General features: G+C 48.9%; 9 protein-coding genes across 9 annotated transcripts; 5 read left to right on the top strand and 4 right to left on the bottom strand.

Moving 5' to 3' along the window:
* Positions 1-1,048: 1,048 nt before the first annotated feature.
* On the top strand, positions 1,049-1,711 carry AO090011000847 (uncharacterized protein; the record flags this gene model as incomplete). Its single annotated transcript, XM_001826368.1, has 1 exon — positions 1,049-1,711. The coding sequence occupies one exon, from the start codon at positions 1,049-1,051 to the stop codon at positions 1,709-1,711; it is 663 nt and encodes a 220-aa protein (XP_001826420.1).
* A 1,362-nt stretch (positions 1,712-3,073) lies between these two features.
* pin1 (peptidylprolyl isomerase ESS1) lies at positions 3,074-4,126 on the bottom strand (the record flags this gene model as incomplete). Its single annotated transcript, XM_023233134.1, has 5 exons — positions 3,074-3,083; positions 3,154-3,270; positions 3,330-3,733; positions 3,812-3,946; positions 4,004-4,126. The coding sequence occupies 5 exons, from the start codon at positions 4,124-4,126 to the stop codon at positions 3,074-3,076; spliced, it is 789 nt and encodes a 262-aa protein (XP_023093668.1).
* A 124-nt stretch (positions 4,127-4,250) lies between these two features.
* AO090011000849 (DNA-directed RNA polymerase II core subunit RPB9) lies at positions 4,251-4,678 on the top strand (the record flags this gene model as incomplete). Its single annotated transcript, XM_001826370.3, has 2 exons — positions 4,251-4,330; positions 4,390-4,678. The coding sequence occupies 2 exons, from the start codon at positions 4,251-4,253 to the stop codon at positions 4,676-4,678; spliced, it is 369 nt and encodes a 122-aa protein (XP_001826422.3).
* Positions 4,679-5,121: 443 nt separating this feature from the next.
* On the bottom strand, positions 5,122-5,705 carry AO090011000850 (mitochondrial 54S ribosomal protein uL14m; the record flags this gene model as incomplete). Its single annotated transcript, XM_001826371.3, has 4 exons — positions 5,122-5,192; positions 5,246-5,470; positions 5,542-5,626; positions 5,691-5,705. The coding sequence occupies 4 exons, from the start codon at positions 5,703-5,705 to the stop codon at positions 5,122-5,124; spliced, it is 396 nt and encodes a 131-aa protein (XP_001826423.1).
* A 523-nt stretch (positions 5,706-6,228) lies between these two features.
* On the top strand, positions 6,229-8,167 carry AO090011000851 (uncharacterized protein; the record flags this gene model as incomplete). Its single annotated transcript, XM_001826372.3, has 2 exons — positions 6,229-6,339; positions 6,401-8,167. 2 exons carry the CDS (start codon positions 6,229-6,231, stop codon positions 8,165-8,167), a joined length of 1,878 nt encoding a protein of 625 aa, XP_001826424.3.
* Positions 8,168-9,026: 859 nt separating this feature from the next.
* Positions 9,027-10,522, top strand: AO090011000852 (putative carboxylesterase; the record flags this gene model as incomplete). The annotated part of the gene is made up of 2 exons (XM_023233135.1): positions 9,027-10,184; positions 10,265-10,522. 2 exons carry the CDS (start codon positions 9,027-9,029, stop codon positions 10,520-10,522), a joined length of 1,416 nt encoding a protein of 471 aa, XP_023093669.1.
* Positions 10,523-10,749: 227 nt separating this feature from the next.
* Positions 10,750-12,636, bottom strand: mrh4 (ATP-dependent RNA helicase MRH4; the record flags this gene model as incomplete). The annotated part of the gene is made up of 1 exon (XM_023233136.1): positions 10,750-12,636. One exon carries the CDS (start codon positions 12,634-12,636, stop codon positions 10,750-10,752), a length of 1,887 nt encoding a protein of 628 aa, XP_023093670.1.
* A 998-nt stretch (positions 12,637-13,634) lies between these two features.
* bud4 (putative GTP binding protein (Bud4)) lies at positions 13,635-17,800 on the top strand (the record flags this gene model as incomplete). Its single annotated transcript, XM_001826375.3, has 3 exons — positions 13,635-16,383; positions 16,438-17,141; positions 17,201-17,800. 3 exons carry the CDS (start codon positions 13,635-13,637, stop codon positions 17,798-17,800), a joined length of 4,053 nt encoding a protein of 1,350 aa, XP_001826427.3.
* An 826-nt stretch (positions 17,801-18,626) lies between these two features.
* AO090011000855 (pseudouridine synthase PUS2) lies at positions 18,627-20,490 on the bottom strand (the record flags this gene model as incomplete). The annotated part of the gene is made up of 4 exons (XM_001826376.3): positions 18,627-18,846; positions 18,909-20,090; positions 20,145-20,348; positions 20,405-20,490. The coding sequence occupies 4 exons, from the start codon at positions 20,488-20,490 to the stop codon at positions 18,627-18,629; spliced, it is 1,692 nt and encodes a 563-aa protein (XP_001826428.1).
* Between the last annotated feature and the right edge of the window lie 1,276 nt (positions 20,491-21,766).

Below are 21,766 nucleotides of genomic sequence, written 5' to 3' on the forward strand. Positions count from 1 at the left end.
TGCGATCATGGTGTTTCTTTCTCTTGTCTGTCTGTCTAGACAGCTTGTATAGTACGTCTCTTCGGGTAGTATCGTAGGAAACCACCATTATTTATTGGATACTTCTCTCCTGTTCGACGAAAGACAGGGCACGTAGAACAACGGAGGTCTTCTCACCAGACTCTGCATCTTTCTATGCCTCTCCGAAAGACAACCGTTTCACACGCTCTGGACACATCACACTCATGCTGCCCTTTCACTTCGACATCGTTTATATTTGCTTTTATTAGTTTCTCTTTGGACACATTTTCTTCCGACACCCTGTCTGACTTCGCAGGTGTCCCGAGCCCATTTGACTCCAGCTTCCTTACCATCGCAGCCCGTCTAAGCACCATGCCTTCTTTCGTAGAGCAGACCTCACACATACAGCCTTCCTCAGTTTGTATTAACTTTCGACCTGTACACCAGGGAAGTTCTTTGCAGTGTATAGACCCTATGTCGAAGATGCAGCCGCAGAGTGTAAACTTGCAGGACAAGTATGTACACATAGTGCTCGTAGACGTGAACAAATATGGACCTAGTGATTCGATGTGATGCTGTGCAATAGGACGAAGGGTTGATCCATCAACCACTATAATGGCAAATTTTTCAGGTGTAGTAGAGTATGAATGGGTATGCAGGAGGATGAGTATCTGCTTTGTTGCTGATATTCAACTGGACTTGCACACAGATCAAGACTACAGGTGAAGACTACAGATGACGGGAATGATGCAGTTAAGTGGTGGCTTAGACAACTAAGTAATTGAAGGCTTGTGGCGGAATATACATACGATCAATGGACAGCTAATAGGTAGCACCATGGGGATGAGACTTAAAACCATGGCACCTACCTGGGTCCAGACTGTAGCATTCACTATGGCAACTGCCAAGTGAATGCAGTTAACGTTCCCAACGTTGGTCTGTCATATTGCAACCCCACTCCATTTAACAATGTTCTCTAACTGACATCTCATATCACTATTTATTGAGGAGTCTCGAATACTCTAACGAGGAACAAGCCCTAAGCAACATGGTAGCCGTCCGCATCTACGGGTTCCAGAAAGAACACCTCGATATCCCCGCTCACCTCGAAACAATCATACCAGCAGAGCTCCGCACTGCATTCTATCGCGCAAAATACATAGCCGGACAAACCTTTCGACAGTTAGAATATCTCGAAATACGCCAGGCAAATCGCTACCAGGCAATGTGCCCTCCCACGAGCATAAACTACTACAACCATCAAATGTCTGTGTTACGTCTTTTCAGCTGGCGCCATGATTACCACTGGAGAAATCCAACTCTTGCTCCAACCGAGAAGCTCGATCCAGCCATCCTTTGCTTCCACATAGACCAGTCTGCGTATCAGAGCTATCAAACAATCTTCACCAAATACCAAGAAACGTTCATGTCTGGTCATTTCCTGGCGTGGCATAATATAAAGCGCGCCGTGGATGCAACAGTTGCTAAGTCTAAGCTTAACGATGTGGAAAAACGAATGTGGAATCAGTTCTGGCACACCAACTTTCTGGGCGAGATGCAGAAATGGGAGTTTCGGGCTATGGCCCTTGCTATCCCGTCTTGGGAGGAGATCGTCGACGAGCTCTACAATGCGATCTTGGAATGTGTCAAGGGAGCAGAGGATACGCTGGCCAATGCTGCTCATGGTATTCCTGGCAAACGCGTCCTTTGATGCAGCATGTCGCTCTTGGAAACACTCGTTTTGTCAGGGTTTTATAGGAGTTCTGTTGGTCTGGGTTGCGCATCGCTTGGGAGATGCAGTATTAAGAATTTGGTCGGATGATAACCTGCGATTAGCTCTTTGGAGTCTATATGGAGCTAGGTATAGTCGTCTCGCGAAAACACTTAGGATCAGACTTAGCAGTTAACTCATTGCTTTGTTGCTACTCTTCCATATTCGAGGGGGTTGGTTCGGGCGCTTTGGGTGCGAGCAGAAGGAACAGTCCTTGATATTCTTGCTTTGGAACAGTGCATATAGGTTTTGTATTGCATACTTTCTAAAAATTACTAGTGTGGGTAATGATAATGAATCATGAAGCAAATCCTAGTCACTCACTCAATATATTTTGAAAGTGACACAGGTAAGCAAATACGCAGCAACTTTGTCTTTTCAGTACAGCTCTACTTCTGCATTTTACTATCAAACGAGGAGAAATTTGCGTCTTCTTTTATTTAATAGTGCCTTTCCTTCTTCTTTCTTTATAGTATATTATTTGACAATGTACAAAATATCCCATTTAGTCGCTTTATTGGAAAGATCGAAGGAGAGGAAGGGTAGCTTTGCTCAAGTCCCCTACCATATCCCCCTTCTATTTCGAAAGCGCTTCTTATCCAGGTAATCATTATGTTTCTGTTATACTTTTCGTTTTCTTTTTTCCCTTTCCATACCCCTATTTTGAATACCGGCTTGGCAACGCGAATATGTCGAACCTTACTAAGTAGCAGCGTCCTCGTGAGTTGGCAAACAAAATATTGATAGATCACTAGTGGCTTACTCCGAGACACTAGTTGATCCTATTCACAGAGACCTCGGAGAAATATATTTGATAGCTAGTCTTTGTAGCCGTGTTTGCTACTATTAGTAGGTGCTATACAGGGCACAGGTATATAAATAGTAGTGTAGCACATGACTAGAAGATGCCCTAGCTTGGCAACATACTACTAGCATGAAGCAATGCTCTCAATGGATGGGTCATGTGTAAGGATGTGCTGTACTACTGCAATAAATATTACAAGATTGGTTATTTTATCCAATTTAGAATGTTATATTGGAATTCAAAATCTGGATTTAATAGGGTTTATTCGTTGCTGGTCGCGCCCATGAACTCTTGCAGGACAGGAAGTTATTGACTGTCAGCATGTCTGACCATCAGTGATAGTCGCTCTCCGGTATTTAATGTCATGAGCAGATGCATTTTTCTCAAAAGTTGATATATAGTCCCCGCACGAAGGGGGAAGAGAAGTATATCACAAAGGTATCGGTCTTCTCTTTAAATGTATTTATGTTTATGTATCGAAATAGGAGATCACGAATTTATTGAATGCTGCATGCGACAGAGCAGAACCGTTAGCAAGTTTATTCAGATGTATTTCCAAGCAACACCTCCAGCTTACCGTTCAATGAGATGGACACCTGAAGCCGTGTCCACGATACCGCTGACCTGGCCGGGCTGTAGAGCAAAGGCAGCGTCCTCGAACTCCTTCTGCATCTCTCCACGTCCAAAGAAGCCACTAATATCATGTTAATTCCACATGGCAACAAACCCACGAATGTTGAAGGATGTACATACAGATCACCCTTCTTCCTGGCGCTGCTGCAGTCTGATTCTGACATCGCAAGATCTCCCAAGCTGACCTCGCCCGAGTTGATACGCGTTTCATGACCACGAAGGATTTCAATCGCCTCCTCCTTGGACCGAGTAATTTCTGACTCTTTCCAGCTGCTGGGCCGCCTGCTGTCCTTATGTTTGACAAGAAGGTGGCTGCAGCGGATTTTCCCTTCACCATTACCTGTACCATCAGGCCGACTGGTGGGTCCGCTATGGTAGTTGGCCATGTAAAACTTGAGCGTCTCCGTATCAGTGCCTGATGGAGGCTCCCAACGGGATTCCTTTGTCATGGGATTGAAATAGTAAGGGAGGTTCTTGGAGTTAGAATGGCGGACCTCCCATCCGGCCGGAAGACCTGTCTCAACCTAGAAAAAGCCGAGTTCAAATCAGTATAAAGCTTTAAATAATGATTGCGCATTGGGTAGATGTCATATGAAGCATACCATGATGATTTTGAATAAAGGGTGGTATGAAATTACAAGCTTTATTAAAGGAGCCTTTTCTGGATAGGCAGGATTGCAGGAAATAAGAAGAATAAATGCAAGTAATAGTTGCCGTGGCAGCTCCTGCGGGACAGACTGCGGGGGAGAAGAGGGACAGACACAAAGCATGCAAACAGCACCAACAATACAAACATGATCAATAAGGCTGTGTCCGTGCACTCCGATCGTGACTAGTGCAACTTCCTGGTAGGCCTTCTTCGGACTTCCATCGCAGGTATTATTCTTAGTACCAGGCACTATCTTCGCCACAAGCATTTCCTTTATAAAGACACTTGAACACTCTTCGAATTTGCAACTACCTTGAAGTCTCTTTTTAAGCCTAAGCCTATTATCGAATCATTTACTCGAGTTCTCGACGAATATTTTAGCTTTCAGAAAAATGTCTGCCAGCCCATCTCCTTCCGCTGGTGGCGATAGCAAGACAAATGAACAGGTCCACTTTCGATTTTGTCGCGAATGGTAGGCGCTATCCTTTTTGACTCTCTTCTATTGACGATTGTACTAATTGCCTGCTATAGCTCGAACTTGCTTTACCCGAAAGAAGACCGCGTCAACAACCGTTTGATGTTTACGTGTCGAACCTGCCATGTCGGCGAGCCCGCAAGCTCATACTGCGTCTATCAAAACAAGCTTAACAGCCAAGTCGGAGACACAGCTGGTGTGACTCAGGATGTGGGATCTGATCCTACGGTTTGTCTCCCAGGTTTCTGTGCTCATTGCGGGGAGGAGATCACCTGTTACTCTTGCGGCCAGCCCTCTGAAGATGAGTTGTCCGAAGATGATTACGAGGGGTTTTCAGTGCTTTGAGAAGGGGCTCCAATTTGTGTCATGGAGAGATTTCAAGTGATCTTGTAATTTCCCTGGCTAACATGCTCTCTCTCGTTCTAGCTTCCTCGGTCCAACAAGCTCTGCCCGAGCTGCGGTGAAGCCGAAGCGGTCTTTTTCCAGTCTCAGCAGCGTTCTGCAGAAACCGGAATGGTGAGAAATCTACCGACCGGCATCTTCGACGAGTGACTGACATATACTCTGCAGAAACTGTACTATGTCTGCTGTGCGTGCGGTAACGTCTTCGTATGATTTGGAACGTCTTTTGTCACCATCGTGTTTTCGATACCCATTTGTGGTCCTTTTCAGCATGGTTATGGAGTTACGGCGATGTTCGAGTAATAAAAAAAAAGAAGTTTTTTTAAGGCATATTTCTATTGATACAGAGTAGTTATGTAAATAGACGCTTCGCTTTCATAGGGATATTATACATGCATCGGTGCCAACGACAAAATTTTCGACCATTGCTTTCCTCGTAGTTCCGTAGCCACGACTCCTGTGATGTGTGTCAGAACCTAGCAATAGAGGCGTCAGGATAAGGCTACTCACCGTTCATTCTTGTGCCGATCGGGTCTCCAGACTTGTTCACCAACACGCAGGCATTATCATCGAACTTGACAATGGAGCCATCTGGTCTCTGCATTTCTTTCTTCGCTCGGACGACGACGGCATGACGAATATCTCCGCGACGGACTTTGTTTGCAATACCACTGTTGTTCGAGCTTTCGGGGCCAAAGTTCCGCTGTTTCTGAACCACCACAACGATTCGGTCACCTAATTCCCATCACATCGATCGGCGTCAGAGCTGTATCAACAAGGAAAATTGAGAGAAAACTAGAACCTACCGACTGTGGCCGGCCGCTTCTTCTTCAGGACATTCACGCACTCGACAACTGCGGCGCCGGAGTTGTCGATGCAATTCAGCATCGTCTGACGGATGATTGTTAGCCAAGAAAGTCCAGAATTTTGTTAAAGGACAAAATCGCGGGTTTACCTTTAGTTGAATCATCTTGATCGCATGCCCTGGGGGGGGAACGGCCAAAGTATCAGATAAAGGGTAGACTTATCCGTCCGAAAGATTTCCAGCACGTCCGGACCGGAAAGGTTTTGCCGACCACCGACCCCGGACGGCGGACGGGGCGCTGTTGCTGCAGGAGGCACCGTTCCAACTCATTTTAAGTCGCATTTATTTGATTAACTGGGCAACACAGCCGTGTGTGTCGTGCTTGGAGCCTCTTGGATAGTCGCCCACTTTCCCATTCGTGCGCGCTAACTTACCCTGGGGGGCCCTTTTCTTCCTTTTCATTATGCCTGTTGAACTGGATTTTTCTTATCCTATCTAATTATTGTTTCACCATCACGCTCTTTTCGACAGTTCTACCCCCCTTTGGTGTTAATAGTATTCCCGCTTTTTCCTACTGTTCCTCCTTTGACATATAGACACATCATTACAACACCAACCAATTAAGACAAATTCTTCACCACACCACAAACAATCTTTATATGGGAAATCTGTGATCTCGCAGATTGACATGCCGTCGTCGAAAGCAAGAGACAGTCCCTCTGTGGAGCGTCGCGACCGTCTTACTCTTGCGAAATTGGCCAGCTATGACGATGTCGCGACGGATGCGCTGGTTGACCGGGTACGCCATCTTACTCAGAGACACCCTTTTTGGATTGTATCTAACATTGTTCACATCGTAGGCCTATTTCTGGACCAATACCCGCAAAAATCGTACGAAATATATTCCCGTGAGAGGGGTACATGAGGATGATGTCGCTCGTATTCTCCTTCACGAGGTCATTGTTGCCAAGGACTCTGCGCAAGCGGAAAAGCAATTGCTAGCAATGTCAGGTATGAAGAAGTACTTGGCTAAGCTTCCGAATGATCGTGAAAAGGAATGGTTTCGTCGGCATCTGCGCAAATATATACAAATGTATCTCCCTGACTCGCCCTTCGAAGTTACTACAACCAATCGCTACACGATTACCGAACATGAGGCGGCGATATGCGCTAGGAAATTCATCAAACAGGGCCAGGAAATCAAGTACCTTAGTGGGACGCTTGTTCCCATGACCCGCGAAGAAGAGCAGGAATTGGATCTGAAGAGAAAGGATTTCAGCATAGTCATGTCTAGTCGAAGAAAAACGCCGTCGTTTTTTCTCGGTCCCGCTCGCTTTGCCAACCATGACTGCAATGCCAATGGCCGATTGGTAACACGGGGATCGGAGGGCATGCAAGTTGTGGCCACTCGAGACATATACATAGGAGAAGAGATCACCGTTTCATACGGTGACGATTACTTCGGTATTGACAATTGCGAGTGTCTTTGCCTAACATGCGAACGGGCAGTCCGCAATGGCTGGGCGCCTCATGTTGACTCCGAGGAAGGGTCAAGCAAGGCATCTACCCCAGCTCTGAACGATGAAGCCATATCCAACGATAGTTTACTTTCACCCAGAAAGCGCAAGCACCATTTGGATAGTGATTCTGATATCTCACCCTCAAGTACGCCTAGGAAGAGGAGTAAGTTTACACGACAGAGCTCTAAACTACGATCAGCAGTATCACTTGCAGATTTTGCTCCCGTTGGTTCGGGATCGGATAATCCACCGCCCCAAGCAGAGACCTCAATTGTGCCAGAAACTACGGGAGCCGCAAGTATAACCAATGATACTATTGTACCTGCAAGCGGTTCTGCTGTGGAGGTCTCTCAAGCGTCTGCTACTGACTGTGACTCATCTCCTTCGCTCGAGGCCGACGAGTCGCATCACTCGTCAACGTCAACAACACCAACATCAATCGGTGATGTCAAGATCAAGGTGGAAGATACGGTGGAGGCGTCCCTTACTGAGTCGGCGTCGGCGACCCATATTACACTTTCAATCACAGGCCAGCCTCACAACGACCGACACCCACCGGGAACTGACAACGACATGTTGTCAGAATTGTCCGAGATAACTGACAATCCTCAGAAGCCGAAAAGGTCAAGGGGTTCTCGCTGGAAGCATGGTGTTGTCCCGTCGGTGGAGGAAGAGTCACACCGTGTTCGGGTCCCTGGTGACTACACAAAAACTTCTAAGTTGCTTGCGCAAGCCTATGATCGATGGGTAGACTGCCATACTTGTAATGTTTGGTTTGTGCAGCACAATTCATATCTCACTCGGCGAGAGTGTCCCCGCTGTGAGCGTCATTCAATGCTCTACGGTTTTCGCTGGCCAAAGACGGATAAAGAGGGCTCAATGGATGACGAGGAGCGAGTGATGGATCATCGGACTGTTCATAGGTTCTTGTACCCGGAGGAAGAAGCTCGCATCTCTCGCAAAGATCGTGGGGTCAGTTTTGGCGTCACACCCACTCCCGAATTATCTGAGCCACGAACAGAGACCGAGGATAGTGAAGCGTGCGATGACCGTCGCAACACTAGAGCGAGCAGGACACGGACTCGCTCACTTCGGATGACTATGTAACGATGATGATGTGTAATCGATTAATAGGCAAGGATTTGATGCTGAGCAGGAGTTTCGGGTAACTCTTTACACTACAGTTGGCGTTTGATTTATACCTGGACACGGTGCGATTGATAGGGCTTGTTGGGACTGGTTAGATGATCCCTTTTCCTTTTCTTTTTCTTCCTTTGCCAGTGGCTTCTTCTGGTTATTATGTATAGACATCCTTTATCTTCTCAAAGGCCTTCATTTATTTATTATTGTTATGTGTGCTGAACAACATCACGATTTGGGGGGAGCGACTTCTTGCATATCATTAATTCGGGATGGTTTCAAGTCCCTCTGGTGTACAACAGACCTATTAGGATTCCACAGGAAAACATTTCGTTCTTGTTGATTCTTCCCCGCATTCATTGGACTGCACCCCGCGTATTGAATGGAGATTTAATGGAAGCTGGAGAATATTCCTGCACCAATGGCGTCCCGCTGCGTCTCCGTTCATCCAGCTTTAGTCCCTTCGTATCTTGCCGCTTGAGTGGAAATACGATCCTCGGTATATCTCCCACCGATTTTTGCAAAAATGCCCTCTTGAAGGTGTGTATAAAAGAGCTCGCGAGCATGTCTGTCTTTCCCGCATGCGTTAGTCGCCTTGGTGAGAAGGCCTGTTTCAGTTATGGCGCTCCTCATCCACCATCTGCTTGCCCTCTATCTCACTCTAACTATCTCCATTGCCAGAGCTTACGAAAGTCCTCTCGTCAGTCTCGACTATGGAGTATTCCAGGGTAGATATGACTCGACCTATAATCTTTCCTACTTCCGTAAGATTCCATTTGCGGCCCCGCCAACAGGAGAGAATCGCTTTCGTGCTCCTCAGCCTCCCATGAGAATACTGGACGATGTGTATGATACCGACCAGGATTTTGACATGTGTCCGCAACGTACTGTCAACGGTTCCGAGGATTGCTTGTACCTTGGCCTGTTCTCCCGACCTTGGGATGTCCGCTCCTCCACAGCTGCGACGAAGCGGCCCGTTTTGGTGGTGTTTTACGGCGGTGGCTTCATTCAAGGGGGTGCCTCCTTTACCTTACCGCCGTCGTCCTATCCAGTCCTCAATGCGAGTACCCTGAATGACTATGTAGTCATCTATTCCAACTACCGTGTGAACGCGTTCGGCTTTCTCCCGGGACGAGCGGTCAAGGAATCACCCATATCAGATCTCAACCCAGGGCTCCTTGATCAGCAATTCGTTCTGAAGTGGGTTCAGAGGTACATTCATCACTTCGGTGGTGATCCTCACAACGTCACCATCTGGGGACAATCCGCCGGAGGAGGCTCAGTAGTCGCCCAGGTGCTAGCCAACGGCCGAGGCAGACAGCCAAAGCTCTTCTCCAAAGCTCTGGCGAGCTCACCGTTCTGGCCCAAAACCTATGCCTACGATGCCCCCGAAGCAGAGGCGATATATGAACATTTGACCAACCTGACCGGTTGTGCGAATGCCACAGAAACCCTCGCCTGTCTCAAAGCAGTCGATGTCCAGACCATACGTGATGCAAACCTAATCATCAGCGAAAGCCAGAAGTATACAACAAGCACATTCACCTGGGGCCCAGTCATCGACGGCGAGTTCCTCTTCGACACTCTTACCGAAGCTGTGGCAAGCGACTCGCTCCAAACAGAACTCGTCTTCGGGATGTACAACACCCACGAAGGCGAGAACTTCGTGCCGCCTGGCTTTCGTTCGCTGAACATGACTAATGGGTTAAATTCTTCTATTCCTAGCTTCCACCAATGGCTGGTAGGGTTCTTGCCTCGACTGTCTTCTGAGGAAATACGCCTTGTTGAGTCGAAGTATTACCCTCCTGTAGGGAGGTCGGAGACTCTTGATCTTTACAATTCCACGTATGTGCGTGCAGGCCTCATCTACAGGGATGTTGTTCTCGCTTGTCCAGCGTATTGGATAGCATCGGCTGCCAGAACTGCTGGATATGCGGGTGAATATACTATCTCGCCTGCGCAGCATGCAAGTGATACCATCTATGTATGTCTTTCTCAGTCCACAGTATCTGTATATTTTCACTATATGGGTTCTCGCAGAGATTTTACTGACAGCTATTTTAGTGGAATCAAGTCAACTCAATCCAACAGACGGATGAATTAATATACCAAGGCTACGCCGGTGCCTTTGCCAGTTTCTTTCAGACGGGGGATCCTAACGCGCATAAGTTGACTAATTCTTCGCAGCCAGGGGTGCCGATGCTCCAGAGTACTGGCGATGAATTCGTTGTAACTGACACTGGATTCGAAACTGCAGAGCTGGTGCTGTTGAAGGAGAGGTGCGACTTTTGGAAGTCAATTGGAGAAAGGGTCCCGGTATAGTTAGCTTCTGTATATTTATGTGAAATCAAGAGGCACAGCCTCAATGGCTATCAGTAGAAAAGAGCGTGAGTGAATTTCGTGTCTATACTATATCTATTGTACAATATTATACATTTCATGCTTGAAGCCGTGCTGTACAAATATTTACTGTCCATATTTCCGTATTGTCGCCATGTCCTAACGCCGGTCCTTGTACGTTGAAATTGATTGTGTCCGTTCGACGCCCCTCAGATCAATGCTTGTCCTCTAAACATACCTTCACGGACTTCCTTCACAACATCCTTACGGTCCTTCTTTCCAACCAGCACGATACCGCGACCACGCTTGTTCATCCGACCGAGACGTCCCAGACGGTGGATGAAATCGATCGTCGTGTGCGGGACGTGGTATAGAATGACAGTCTTAACGGGGAGGGTGTCAATGCCTCGGGATGCTAAATCGGTGGTAACGAGCACCTTGGTGTTAGCCAATCGGCGAACATTCTCGGGTTTGTTGTGGTTCTCGGGCAGTTCAAAGGGAATGGCATCCTCTTGACGCCTCTTTTTCTGGGCTAACATGATTTCTTCTGGGCTGGGCGGAGGTGCCGACTCGGTAAACTCGGCGAGGATCTCTTCTTGCTTCCGGGCGCTGGAGTCCCGAGAAAGCGACTGGGCGTCAATTCCCTTTGACCTTAAAAATTGGGCCACTTCATCGGCTTCCTCGCGCTCATTGACGAACACAAGGATCTTCTTGATATTCGGTCCAACATAAGAAGCAAACGGCTCCGAGGGCTCCGAATCGCCAGCTTTCCCAATCGACCAGATCACGTCAGCGCAGGCCAAGTTTCGATTTCCTCGGTAGGGCTCTTTCTGGATGTCCACCACTCCTAGTTGTACTCGACGTGGGATTGCATGCAGGTTGGGTGTAGTAAGTCTTTTGATGTCTGGGTAGCGCTTGCGTAGCAAATTATCGAGACTTCGGGGAATCGTAGCCGAGCACAGAATAAGCTTGCGGAGCGACGGTGCTACCTTACTGATAATTTCGGTAGTTGTTGGCAGGAAAGATCGGTCCATAAGCGAGTCGGCCTCATCGAGAACCAAGTGGCTGACCCGGCTCAGCACGTAAGGTTCCGTTTTGGCGATCGATGCAAGCAAATGAGGAGTAGAAACGAGGATGTCAATACCGTCCGGGTTAAACAGGGTACTCTTAATCCGGCGAGGAGTCAAGTTGGACGAAATCATCCCAGATCGATATTTAACTGTGTGAGCAAGCGCCTTAACCTTGACACCTACTTGTGCAACCAACTCTGACGTTGGCACCAGAATAATCACTCTCGGTCTTCCGGCATTGGACAGTGGCGGCTCCTCAGGCTCAAGATCAAAAGCCCGGTTTTTCAGCCTCTCCTCTTTCTCTTTTGCCTTTCGCTCCTCCTCTTTCCTCTCGTTCTCCTTATCCTCAACTTCTAGCCGCTTAACAGCGTCAACCAAAGGGAGCAAGTATGCCAATGTCTTTCCAGAGCCCGTCTCGGCTGCCAGAAGGTACTGATCGTACTGAGGATCTCCATCCTCAAGTTTAGTTCCTCGCTTTCCATCCGGTGAATCTTCCATGAGCTTGGGAATTGCGAGACGTTGAATAGGAGTGGGGGTGACATCGACCAGACCGGGAAGAGCTTGAGAGAAGATTGAGTGGCGAACAACAGGTAGGAGCGGAAAGTGATCAAAGCTGGTAATGTCGGCAATCTTAGACTTGACCGCAGTCCTACGGCCATAAGGGACAGGAGCAAGTGTGGTCTGCATCTTTAGAGCTTTGTACAAGGGGCTGTCGCTTTTCCGAGGTGTATCCGCTGCCTTCTCTCCCGAGCGTCTCAAGGCCGCTTGAGACCGTGACCTTGGCTCACCTCGAATGTGAGCTTCGGTCTGGTTCATTCCTGACCATGGTCCGAACTTAGCTTTGCCCGAGCGTTTCTGGTTGATCGATGATTTGGCGACATCCGGGGACAAGGCCATGCGAGCGACTTTCCGACGGAGTCGAGCTGTGGCCATAGAGCGCGCGACCTGCGATACGCTCGAAGGGAGGAGAGTAGGGGCCCCACTCCGGCAGAGCAAACATACTGGAGGACGAACCGCCAGGGACATCCTGCCTAACCGATTCATGGTGGTGAGATGTTGCGAAGAAGACGGATGATGAAATCTCCTTACCCGCTTCCAAGAAAATTCCTTGGATAAGAAAATCAAGGCAGAAAGCACGGGGCACCTGGCGATCCCGCACTAGTCCCAGGTAGGCCTAGAGCGATCGGAGCCGCAACCAGGGCCCCAGGCGTCAAGGCCACCAATGCGCTCAGGCGGCGAGGCCGAAACAAGTGTTGCTATGGAGACTCCCGCCAGCAAATGTCAACATGGAACCTCGACCTCCACCATCGCCATCCAAGTCCCGATGTCTTACTACTTAACAAAGTCTATTTACCTCTTCATCCTCCGATCTCATTTACTTCCCTTCCGTGGTTCGGTGGTGGATGGTGTATTTTGGTTTCCCCCCCTTGTATTTACATTTCTTTTGTTGACCTATCTCATCCCCATCGGACGTCGTTCTATATCCCTTCGTTATCGCATTACTATCCCTCCATTACACGGAACAAAGGGACTTCAACATTAACGAATCGGCAATTATTCTGAACGTGCTACTTTTTTTTTTTTTGTATACTTCCCTCCCCCTTGTGACGCATTCTTGCAGGCCTGTTACGAATTTTACGAACAAATCAAGCGCTTCCCAATTCAATTTCAATTGACTTCGTTCTTGAATTTCAAAGCGACTTTTCTTATCGGCCTCTGTTGTTGTTGTTTATCAGAATCAGGTAAGGCGCGTCATTCCAGCAGCAAGGGACGTCAACGTCGGGGAATCTTAAGTTTCATCCATGCTATGTGATGAGGAAACAAGCGACACTGACATCTTCACCCCAGCGCTTTTTCCTCCTCACTTGTCTTGGTCTGCATCACAACAGAACAAAAATTCCCCGTGAAGATGGGTAGTGGTACTGGCCAACGCCCACTTTCGGAAGTGAGTCCTATGGCTCAACGACGAAACTCGCCTGTCTGGAACCAAAATACAAAAGTATGTGTTTACTACTCCGTGTAACATGTTTACTGCGCTGACGATAGTCGCGCAGATGATGAGGAACAGTACCGACGCTTACGATGTCAAATCGTCCCCGCGTCTCTTTTGGCAAGGACGAGAATCTGGATCTCCATTCCCCAAAAGCCAAGAAAACCAGGTTCCTTATGACCCCGAGTCTCCATTTTCCAGCTCAAAACGACCATCTATCGAAAACTTAAAGCGGCAATCGCGCGTCAGGAACAGCAACATGCTCCGCGACTATAACCAGGAGTACGACCCAACAAATGTCTATGTACCGCAAAGGCCCTTAGCTACAAGCCGGTCGCCGCAGAAGGAAGCGCAAAGCACGCAAACATCGCAAATGTCGAACAGGCAAGAGGCTGGCCCAATAGGCCCAAGACCGCCATCACCAAGCAAGGAACAGGCACCTCCAGCCAAGTCGTCCTTATCCCGCGCAAGCCGTTTTGGCGTTAAGGACATGGGCTTTGACCCAGAGACCGAAATCTGGTCTGATGCGGAGAACCGACATGCTAAAAGCGTCACCTTCGATGCCGCTCCCCCTCAGGTCAACGAGTATGAAATGACAACACCTGACCCGTCTTCAATCGCCTCTGATTCTCGCGAAGGCAGTTATGAGTCTGATGAGGACGAGTTTCCGGACATCAGTTTCGACCGTGACTCACTAACAGACCGCGAGGATAGCTTTGATGCGTCGCTCGAGGACCTCGAGAAGACCCCGGTCGTACTGCCAGAGGATTGGCGTTACATGAGTCCATCCAGCGCAAACGACGATTTGGTTAAAGAGGACGAAGACCCCTTCACTGAGGACGAGGAGAATCACAATCCAGATCCCCGGCCTTCGTCTCGACAAGAGACATCTGAGAAACACGCTCCCGTTGAATCGCTGGACTCCAATGGCGAGCCTCGCCCCCTTCCTCCTCTCCCAGGGCGTACATCTTTCCCGCCACATCCTTCATCCCCCAGTAAGCTGGCTTCAGCATTTGAACTCGGAAGTGGTAGCCAGCGGGTTCTGCCATCCCCTCCAGGACCAGCTTCCTACAGCAAGTCAGATATTACCGAATTTGGTCATTCCTCGATGTCGCTGGAGGACAGGCTGCGCTTGATGAAGATACAAGAGGACGGACAGGAGGATGCTAAACCAGAACATCAAGATATTGAGCCGCAGTCGAAGCATGATGATGGAAATCAAGGCGAGACCGAGACTCACTCCAATCAACCGAAGCAACATGACTCTGAGTCTACAGATGAAACTCCTGGAGCTGCCCCAGAGGTCTTTTCACCACCACATATTTCCAGGGATTCCATCCTGCGTGACCTCCGAAGGAGCGAAAGCTTCATGGATGACTCATTCGACGAGTCTTCCCAGATCCCTTCCAGCCCTCATTCTTATATGAATTACGACCCAGATGTTCCGATCCCGTCACTTGAAAATGATGATATGCTTGACGATGACGATTACGATGACACCAATAGCGTGGTGATCAAACAAGAAGAAGACCATGACAACGATCTTTACGACATCCCCGATTATTATGAAACAATCCCGTCGAAGGATTCCTCTTTCAAGAGCTTGAAGGATAAGCTGACCAGCGATGAGGAGAGCCGCTATTCGAGCCAGCAGATGGAAGATGACTTAACAGAGAAAGGTAGCGCTCGGAATTCTGACGCAGGACAGGCGACGCCCGTGGCTACAGACCAGGATGACAAGGCTTCCAGCGAACAGACACCCCAGGAGACCCAAGCGGAGCCCGCACCTGGTTCCAAAATGTCAACCATCAAAGAGGCCTTGCAACGCCCAATAACCCCCGAGGATGACGGTCAAATATCGGAGCCCTCGACACCAGATTCCGTGATTCGTCATCCAGTCGACGATGATAGCGACACAGGAGTTCTATCGGTAGAAAGTGTTCCTGATCCAATTGCGACAGTCAAAGCCCCCGGAACTGGTCTTAAAACACGGCCGTCATTGACCCCAGCTGATCTAGAATCCATGGCTGCCACTCGCCGTAGAATAAGCGGACAACATCCCCCACCCATGCCCGGGCTCAGCAAGCAGCCATCAAACGAATCTGAGCATTCCGCCCCCGAGGATACCACACCGTCCCAGCCTGCGAAGGAAGTTTCCCAACGACAAAGCAGTCTCGTGAAGCTGGACATCCCGTTCAGCATCCAGGAAGAAAGCCTCGGCTTTGGTTTGGACAAAGAGTTCGACCGCGTCATTGAAAACCAAAAGGTTGCGTTTGAGTTATCCCTTTCCCAACTGTATTCTCGTGCTGGGCCCAATAGACACATGCAGGAGTCCCTTGGCAATAATATGGAGCCAATTGCTAACGAACAAATCCCTAAACAGAGAGGCTACCTCATGAGACATAACACAAAAGTTATCATTGCAAGCAGCCGCAATGAAGACGAGCCTGCCACTGCTCCTGGAGCTGCCCCGACAGAATCTAGGGGAACAAAGTCGGCTATACCCACACCCCGAAAAGCCAGCCAGCAAACCTGGACCACTGTGCCTTGGAACGGACAAACCCGCCGTGCAAGCATTAGGCAAGCTAGCGGAATCCGCAAGAAGCCTGTCCCTGGACCTGTGCCCCCTCTTCCAGGTCAACAGAGCAATGTTCAAGAAAACCCTGCGACAATCGAAGAAAACGAGCCCGCTTTGAATGGCGCCTTGGATGAAGGAGAAGAGCGGGGTCGTCTATTCGTCAAAGTCGTTGGGATGAAGTACCTAGACTTGCCGCTGCCCCGAGGTAAGTTCCTGATGCCACTATGTGCATGAGCGACATCATCTAATCAGAATGTAGGCGAGAGATCGTACTTCTCCCTGACACTTGACAATGGCCTTCACTGTGTTACTACGGCTTGGTTGGAACTCGGAAAGACAGCCCCAGTCGGGCAGGAATTCGAACTCATTGTGCAAAACGACCTAGAGTTTCAGTTGACTCTACAGATGAAGGTCGATGATGAAAAATTCAGAGTCCAAGAGCCTCCTCCGACAGCATCGCCCACGAGACAGAAGACATCTACTTTCAGTAGGGTGTTTGCTTCCCCTCGCAAGCGCAAGGAATTGGATATGAAGCACCAACTGGCTTCCCAACAGCAGAAGAAAACTGATGTTAACGCAGGTGTCTGGGAACGCCTCAGGACTCTTATTGCTAGGGACGGTAGTTTCGCTCGTGCGTATGTAGCACTGAGCGACCATGAGAAACATGCTTTTGGCCGCCCTTACACAGTCGATGTGGCCTGCTTCAATGAATGGGCCGTTGAAGACCAGCCAAGCAGTGTTAAGAGCAAGAAGAGCACTTCCAGCGCTACTTCCCAACGGCGGCCTCCTTACAAGATTGGCAAGCTAGAGCTGCAGCTGTTGTTTGTCCCAAAACCAAAAGGTGCGAAGGATGAGGATATGCCGAAGAGCATGAACGCTTGCATTCGGGAAATGCGTGAAGCGGAGAGTGTTTCATCCCGTAGCTGGGAAGGATTCTTGTCTCAACAGGGAGGCGACTGCCCTGTAAGTTTTCACTTGGCTCATATTCCCTATGAATCGGCTCACTGACTTCTCGTTGGCAGTTCTGGCGTCGCCGCTTCTTCAAGCTTCAAGGCTCCAAATTGACCGCGTACCATGAGACGACCCGACAACCTCGTGCGACAATCAACCTCTCAAAGGCTGTCAAGCTTATCGATGACAGATCATCCCTGATGCAGAAGGAGACCACGACCAAGGGTGGTGGACGTCGCAAGTCTGCCTTTGCCGAAGAGGAGGAGGGCTACATGTTTGTGGAAGAAGGATTCCGTATCCGCTTTGGCAACGGCGAAGTGATCGACTTCTATGCGGATAGTGCTGCCGACAAGGAAGGCTGGATGAAGGTTTTGGCCGACGCTGTGGGCAAAGGCTCTTCGGGAAGCAGTCAAGTTAAGCAGTGGACCGAGCTCGTGCTCAAGCGTGAGCGTAGTGTTAAGTCGGGACGGGAAACGACTGATCGGCGCCTCGATGGGCCTCTTCCTCCCCCACCCGTCAAAAAAGATAAAGATATTGCGCCTCCACCGACATCCACGGCACCGGCGCCGGCAGCCGCACCGCCACGGGCTAAACATCGCTACACCCAGTCTCAACCCGAGGTTCGCAGTGCGGACTCTCGACGCCAGAAAGCCCGCTCCTTGATATTCTAACCACGCCAAGAGGTTGGGTTGGCTACTTACTTTACATCTTTTTCTTCTTTGATTCTTCTGTGTTTCAAATTTGTCATATTGGCCTTGTCTTCTCATTCTTCTATCGTGCATCCCTGATTTGTCTGCTTTTTCTTTTGTCCTTTCTTCTTTCTTTCCACTTCTCTTTCTCTGCGGTGTTGGTGTACTTGACTTTCCTTTGTGTTTCCTTCTGTTCAAAGTCCAATTTTCACCAGCACCGAGCGTCGTGTTGCACTCTGTCGTACATTAATGATACATAGCGCCTTTCTCTTCCTCCGTCAATAATTGAGTTTGTTTTTTCTTTTTTCCATGGTCGACCTTGTACCTGAGGGATGTGCAGTCTACCTCTGGCTTGGTGAACATATAATCGTAACTATGTAGCACACTGTCATGTAGAATCGCTTGCGAATGATCGTCACATATAATATCCTGCGAACATGCGTATGAAGGTAGAAGTTCCAAGGCCCCACTCGAGAAATACTTTTATGGCCCAAATTGCTCACTTCGGCGCTTAACGCCCATGATGAGCTCGAGTCTATCGAACATTAGCTATGTTATTCAGTTCATTCTTACGGTGGGTGCTATTGATAACGAAGTATGTCATAAGCTGATTGAAATAACTACTCCTAGGATACAAGGTAGTCACCAATCATGCGAAGATATAACCCAACTATATATATTTACAACCCTGTAGATTCCCACTTTGCAACTTTATGAAAAACAATTAATGTTACCTTGGGAGAGCTCCGATGCATGTGTATGGAAAAGACAAGTTCTTTTATTACTATATACATATATAGATGATATTTTAACCGCCCTCTTCTCCATTGTTGGGCAAATTGCCCTCATCTTCGGATTCTTCCTCGATCTCTGCTAGGGCTTCTCTCTGAGACTTTCGGCCCTTCTGAGCGTCTTCGGTAGCAGCCGAAGGTTGAGTCGCAGGTTTTGCGGCTGGAATACCACCGGATGTAACGTATAGGAATTCTTCTTGGGGGAAGTGATCGATATGGTTGAAAAATGAAGCGAAACTTTTTTTTTTGGTTAGTTGAATCGTTTCAATACACGAGTTAAGGTATAGCTGAGAACTTACGCGTTAGTCTCCTCTTCTTCACGGAAGATTCGGTCATATATCTCTCTTTGCTTGAACTCGTTCATTTCCGTGGCATACACCTCGAAGTTAATGGGCTTCTTTCCGAGTTCTTCTGCCTTTTTGCTGTATCCATTGAAGATGGGGCGTTCCAGCAAAAGGCCTAGACCGGGTGCCTTGGGAATTGGGATCTTGGTCGGTCCATATGAATCGACGATCCGCTTGGGATCGCAGCCGCAGCGTACTATAAGGGTGGCCATGGCCACCATTTTACGAATCTGGTGCATCATGAAACTTTGTCCGTGGACTTTCAGACTGAGCCACTCGGTACCATTGATAATAATCGGGTTAGGGTCGACTTTGAAGGATTTGATGTGGCGTTTTGCAGAGGGGTCCTTGTACAATTTCTGGATGGTGTAATTGTAGAAGTTCTTAGTTCCAAGGTACTTATCCAGCGCCTCTTGCAAACGGGCAACGCGCGCGGGAGGAATACGGTAAGATCGCTTTGCGGTATTGTATGCAGCCTTCACAGCCTTGACTGCGTCAATGATCTTCCGTCTGTGAGCTAGCTCGGCTTCGGTGAGTTCGGGCTTTGTGGCGGCATCTGCTCCTCCCTCTGTGGCTTGAGATTGTTCCTCGGTTCCGAATGATTCATCTTCGGGCTTCTCATGGTAGATTGCATTCTTGACGACCTCGCGGATATCCTCGTCCAAGGTGTCGAGAACGGGTTGGATATACTTCGCATCGGCCTCCTCCCAGTAATTAGCGACCTCTGCCTGTCGGGCCTTGTGAGCCTCCAAATCACCCTCCTTCTCGGCAATCTCTATGATCTTTTTGCCTAAGAAAGTGCTGGGATGTGGTGGCAAAAAACAGTAGCTAGGCATCAGATATTCATAGATACGAGAGTCGCACATCTGGTAGCTGCTGAAGGACTTGCTCGCGACCAGAATACCCCAAACGCGGATCTGCGGGCTAAGGTGTGCGTTGATTTTCTGAACAATATCCTCATCCTCCACAATCAACTTCAAGGACACGACATTACCAGCCGCATGGACTCCTTTATCTGTACGGGCGCATCGAACCAGCGACGACTTCTTCGGGTCTGCTGCGTTAGCCTTGGAGATAGCCCCGGCCGCTACAAACGCTGCGAAGAGATCACCCTCGATAGTCTTCTCAGTTGCGCTCCTGTAGACGATTAGCACTCGTCTAGGTTAGACAGGATGTAACACTTGTCCGTACAATTGCATTCCCTTGTAGCCCGTTCCAGAGTATCCCAGCAGTACAGCCACCTTCTTCTTCGGCCGTCTCTGTTCATTCTCGATGTCTTCCTGGGAGAAATGCGTGGCGTATATTGGAGCTTTGACTTCCTCTCCCTTTTCAAGCTTCTGTCGTTTGGCCTCATTCTCTTTATCTAATCGTCCTCTCTTATCTGACGTTTGCCAGCTTGCTTGGTTAGCCGGTGACTGTCGGATTTGTATCCCAGAACCCGCGAGACATACCTCCACTCTGCCCTTCCCAGATCCCCCTTCTTACGCTTGCGATCAGCTTCTTCGGATCCGCTAGCTCTTCCTTCGTTATTGTCCATGGTTCCAGTGATCTCCGTAAGTTAGATAGCGGCGTATAAGACGTGAAATGCCTCTGCGAGTTGACAGGCGAAAAAGATCGACAAAGAAAGCCTGCCAAATATTGACGCGCGGAGACGTAGCTACGCATGAAGAAGCGGGTCTCGAGGGGAAAAGCTTGCGTCGTCGACACTTGAAATCGTGCCTTTTCCCTGGGCCTGCGATTGAATTTCCGTATGTTCTAGCCGCAGTGGGATTAGTGCGTATGTGCTCTCCCGCTAGGCCTGACTAGGGTAGCTCGTATCAGGGCCTCAGGCAAGAATGGATGCCGCGGGCAGTTCATCCGGTGTAGCGCCGGTGCTCGTCCTTACTTCCCTTTAACCCTATTGTTTCTTTTCTTATTTACTCTAGTGTTCTCAGCTATAGCGTCGCGGGCTGTTATATTGTCCCGTGGGAGCTTCTATTCATAATATCTCCCCAGGTTTCCTCGCTCAACCTTTGACATCCGGAGTGAAAAAAAGCCATGCTACTCGTTTTGCGCTGACCTTAGTACGGGATATCGAGAACCTTTGCGCTCAGCAGCCCCAACATCGCCTCATTAATCCAAAGTCAAAGTCAAGCCTCACTTTCCTTTTCTATCAGGGCGTTTCTAGAAATCAACATGGATCTTGCGAATACACTTATTCGGACTGTGGTCCGCGCCTTCTACGAGACCCGCCACATTTTGGTCGTTGATGCGCTTTTTATCCATTCGGTGTATGCTTCACTATACCTGGACTTATGAAGAGTTCTATTATACTCGCAGCATCAGTTCTGACCCTTATTACCTATCGTGTAGACTCCATGCCGAAGACCTCGCCTTTCTCCTAGGAATGCAGCAGAAAGACCTCCGGAAGCTATGCGCCAAATTGCGCGAGGATCGCCTAATATCAGTGTATGGCTGGCCTGCAGTACCGCGTTATGCTGGGCAGTGACAATGCTGACATGATCCATCAGTAATACACGAGCAGAAATCCGAGACGGTTCAACTCGCCCCGTTAACCGTGAATACTATTACATCCCGCTACACCCGGTCATCGACGCTATTAAGTTCAAGATTTCGAAGTTAACATCGACGATCAAGGCCCAGTATACGCCGAGCGAGGAACGGAAGGAGTATATCTGTCTAAGATGCGGGGCAGAATGGACGGAACTTGATGTGCTGAGCTTGTACTCTGAGGAAGGTTTCGAATGCCAAAACTGTGGGGCTATTCTCGAGCGGACAGAAGATGTAAAGGGGGCGGAAGGGATTGACCGCAC

This window comes from Aspergillus oryzae, chromosome 7 (assembly GCF_000184455.2).
Source record: "Aspergillus oryzae RIB40 DNA, chromosome 7".
Taxonomy (NCBI): Eukaryota; Fungi; Ascomycota; class Eurotiomycetes; order Eurotiales; family Aspergillaceae; genus Aspergillus; species Aspergillus oryzae.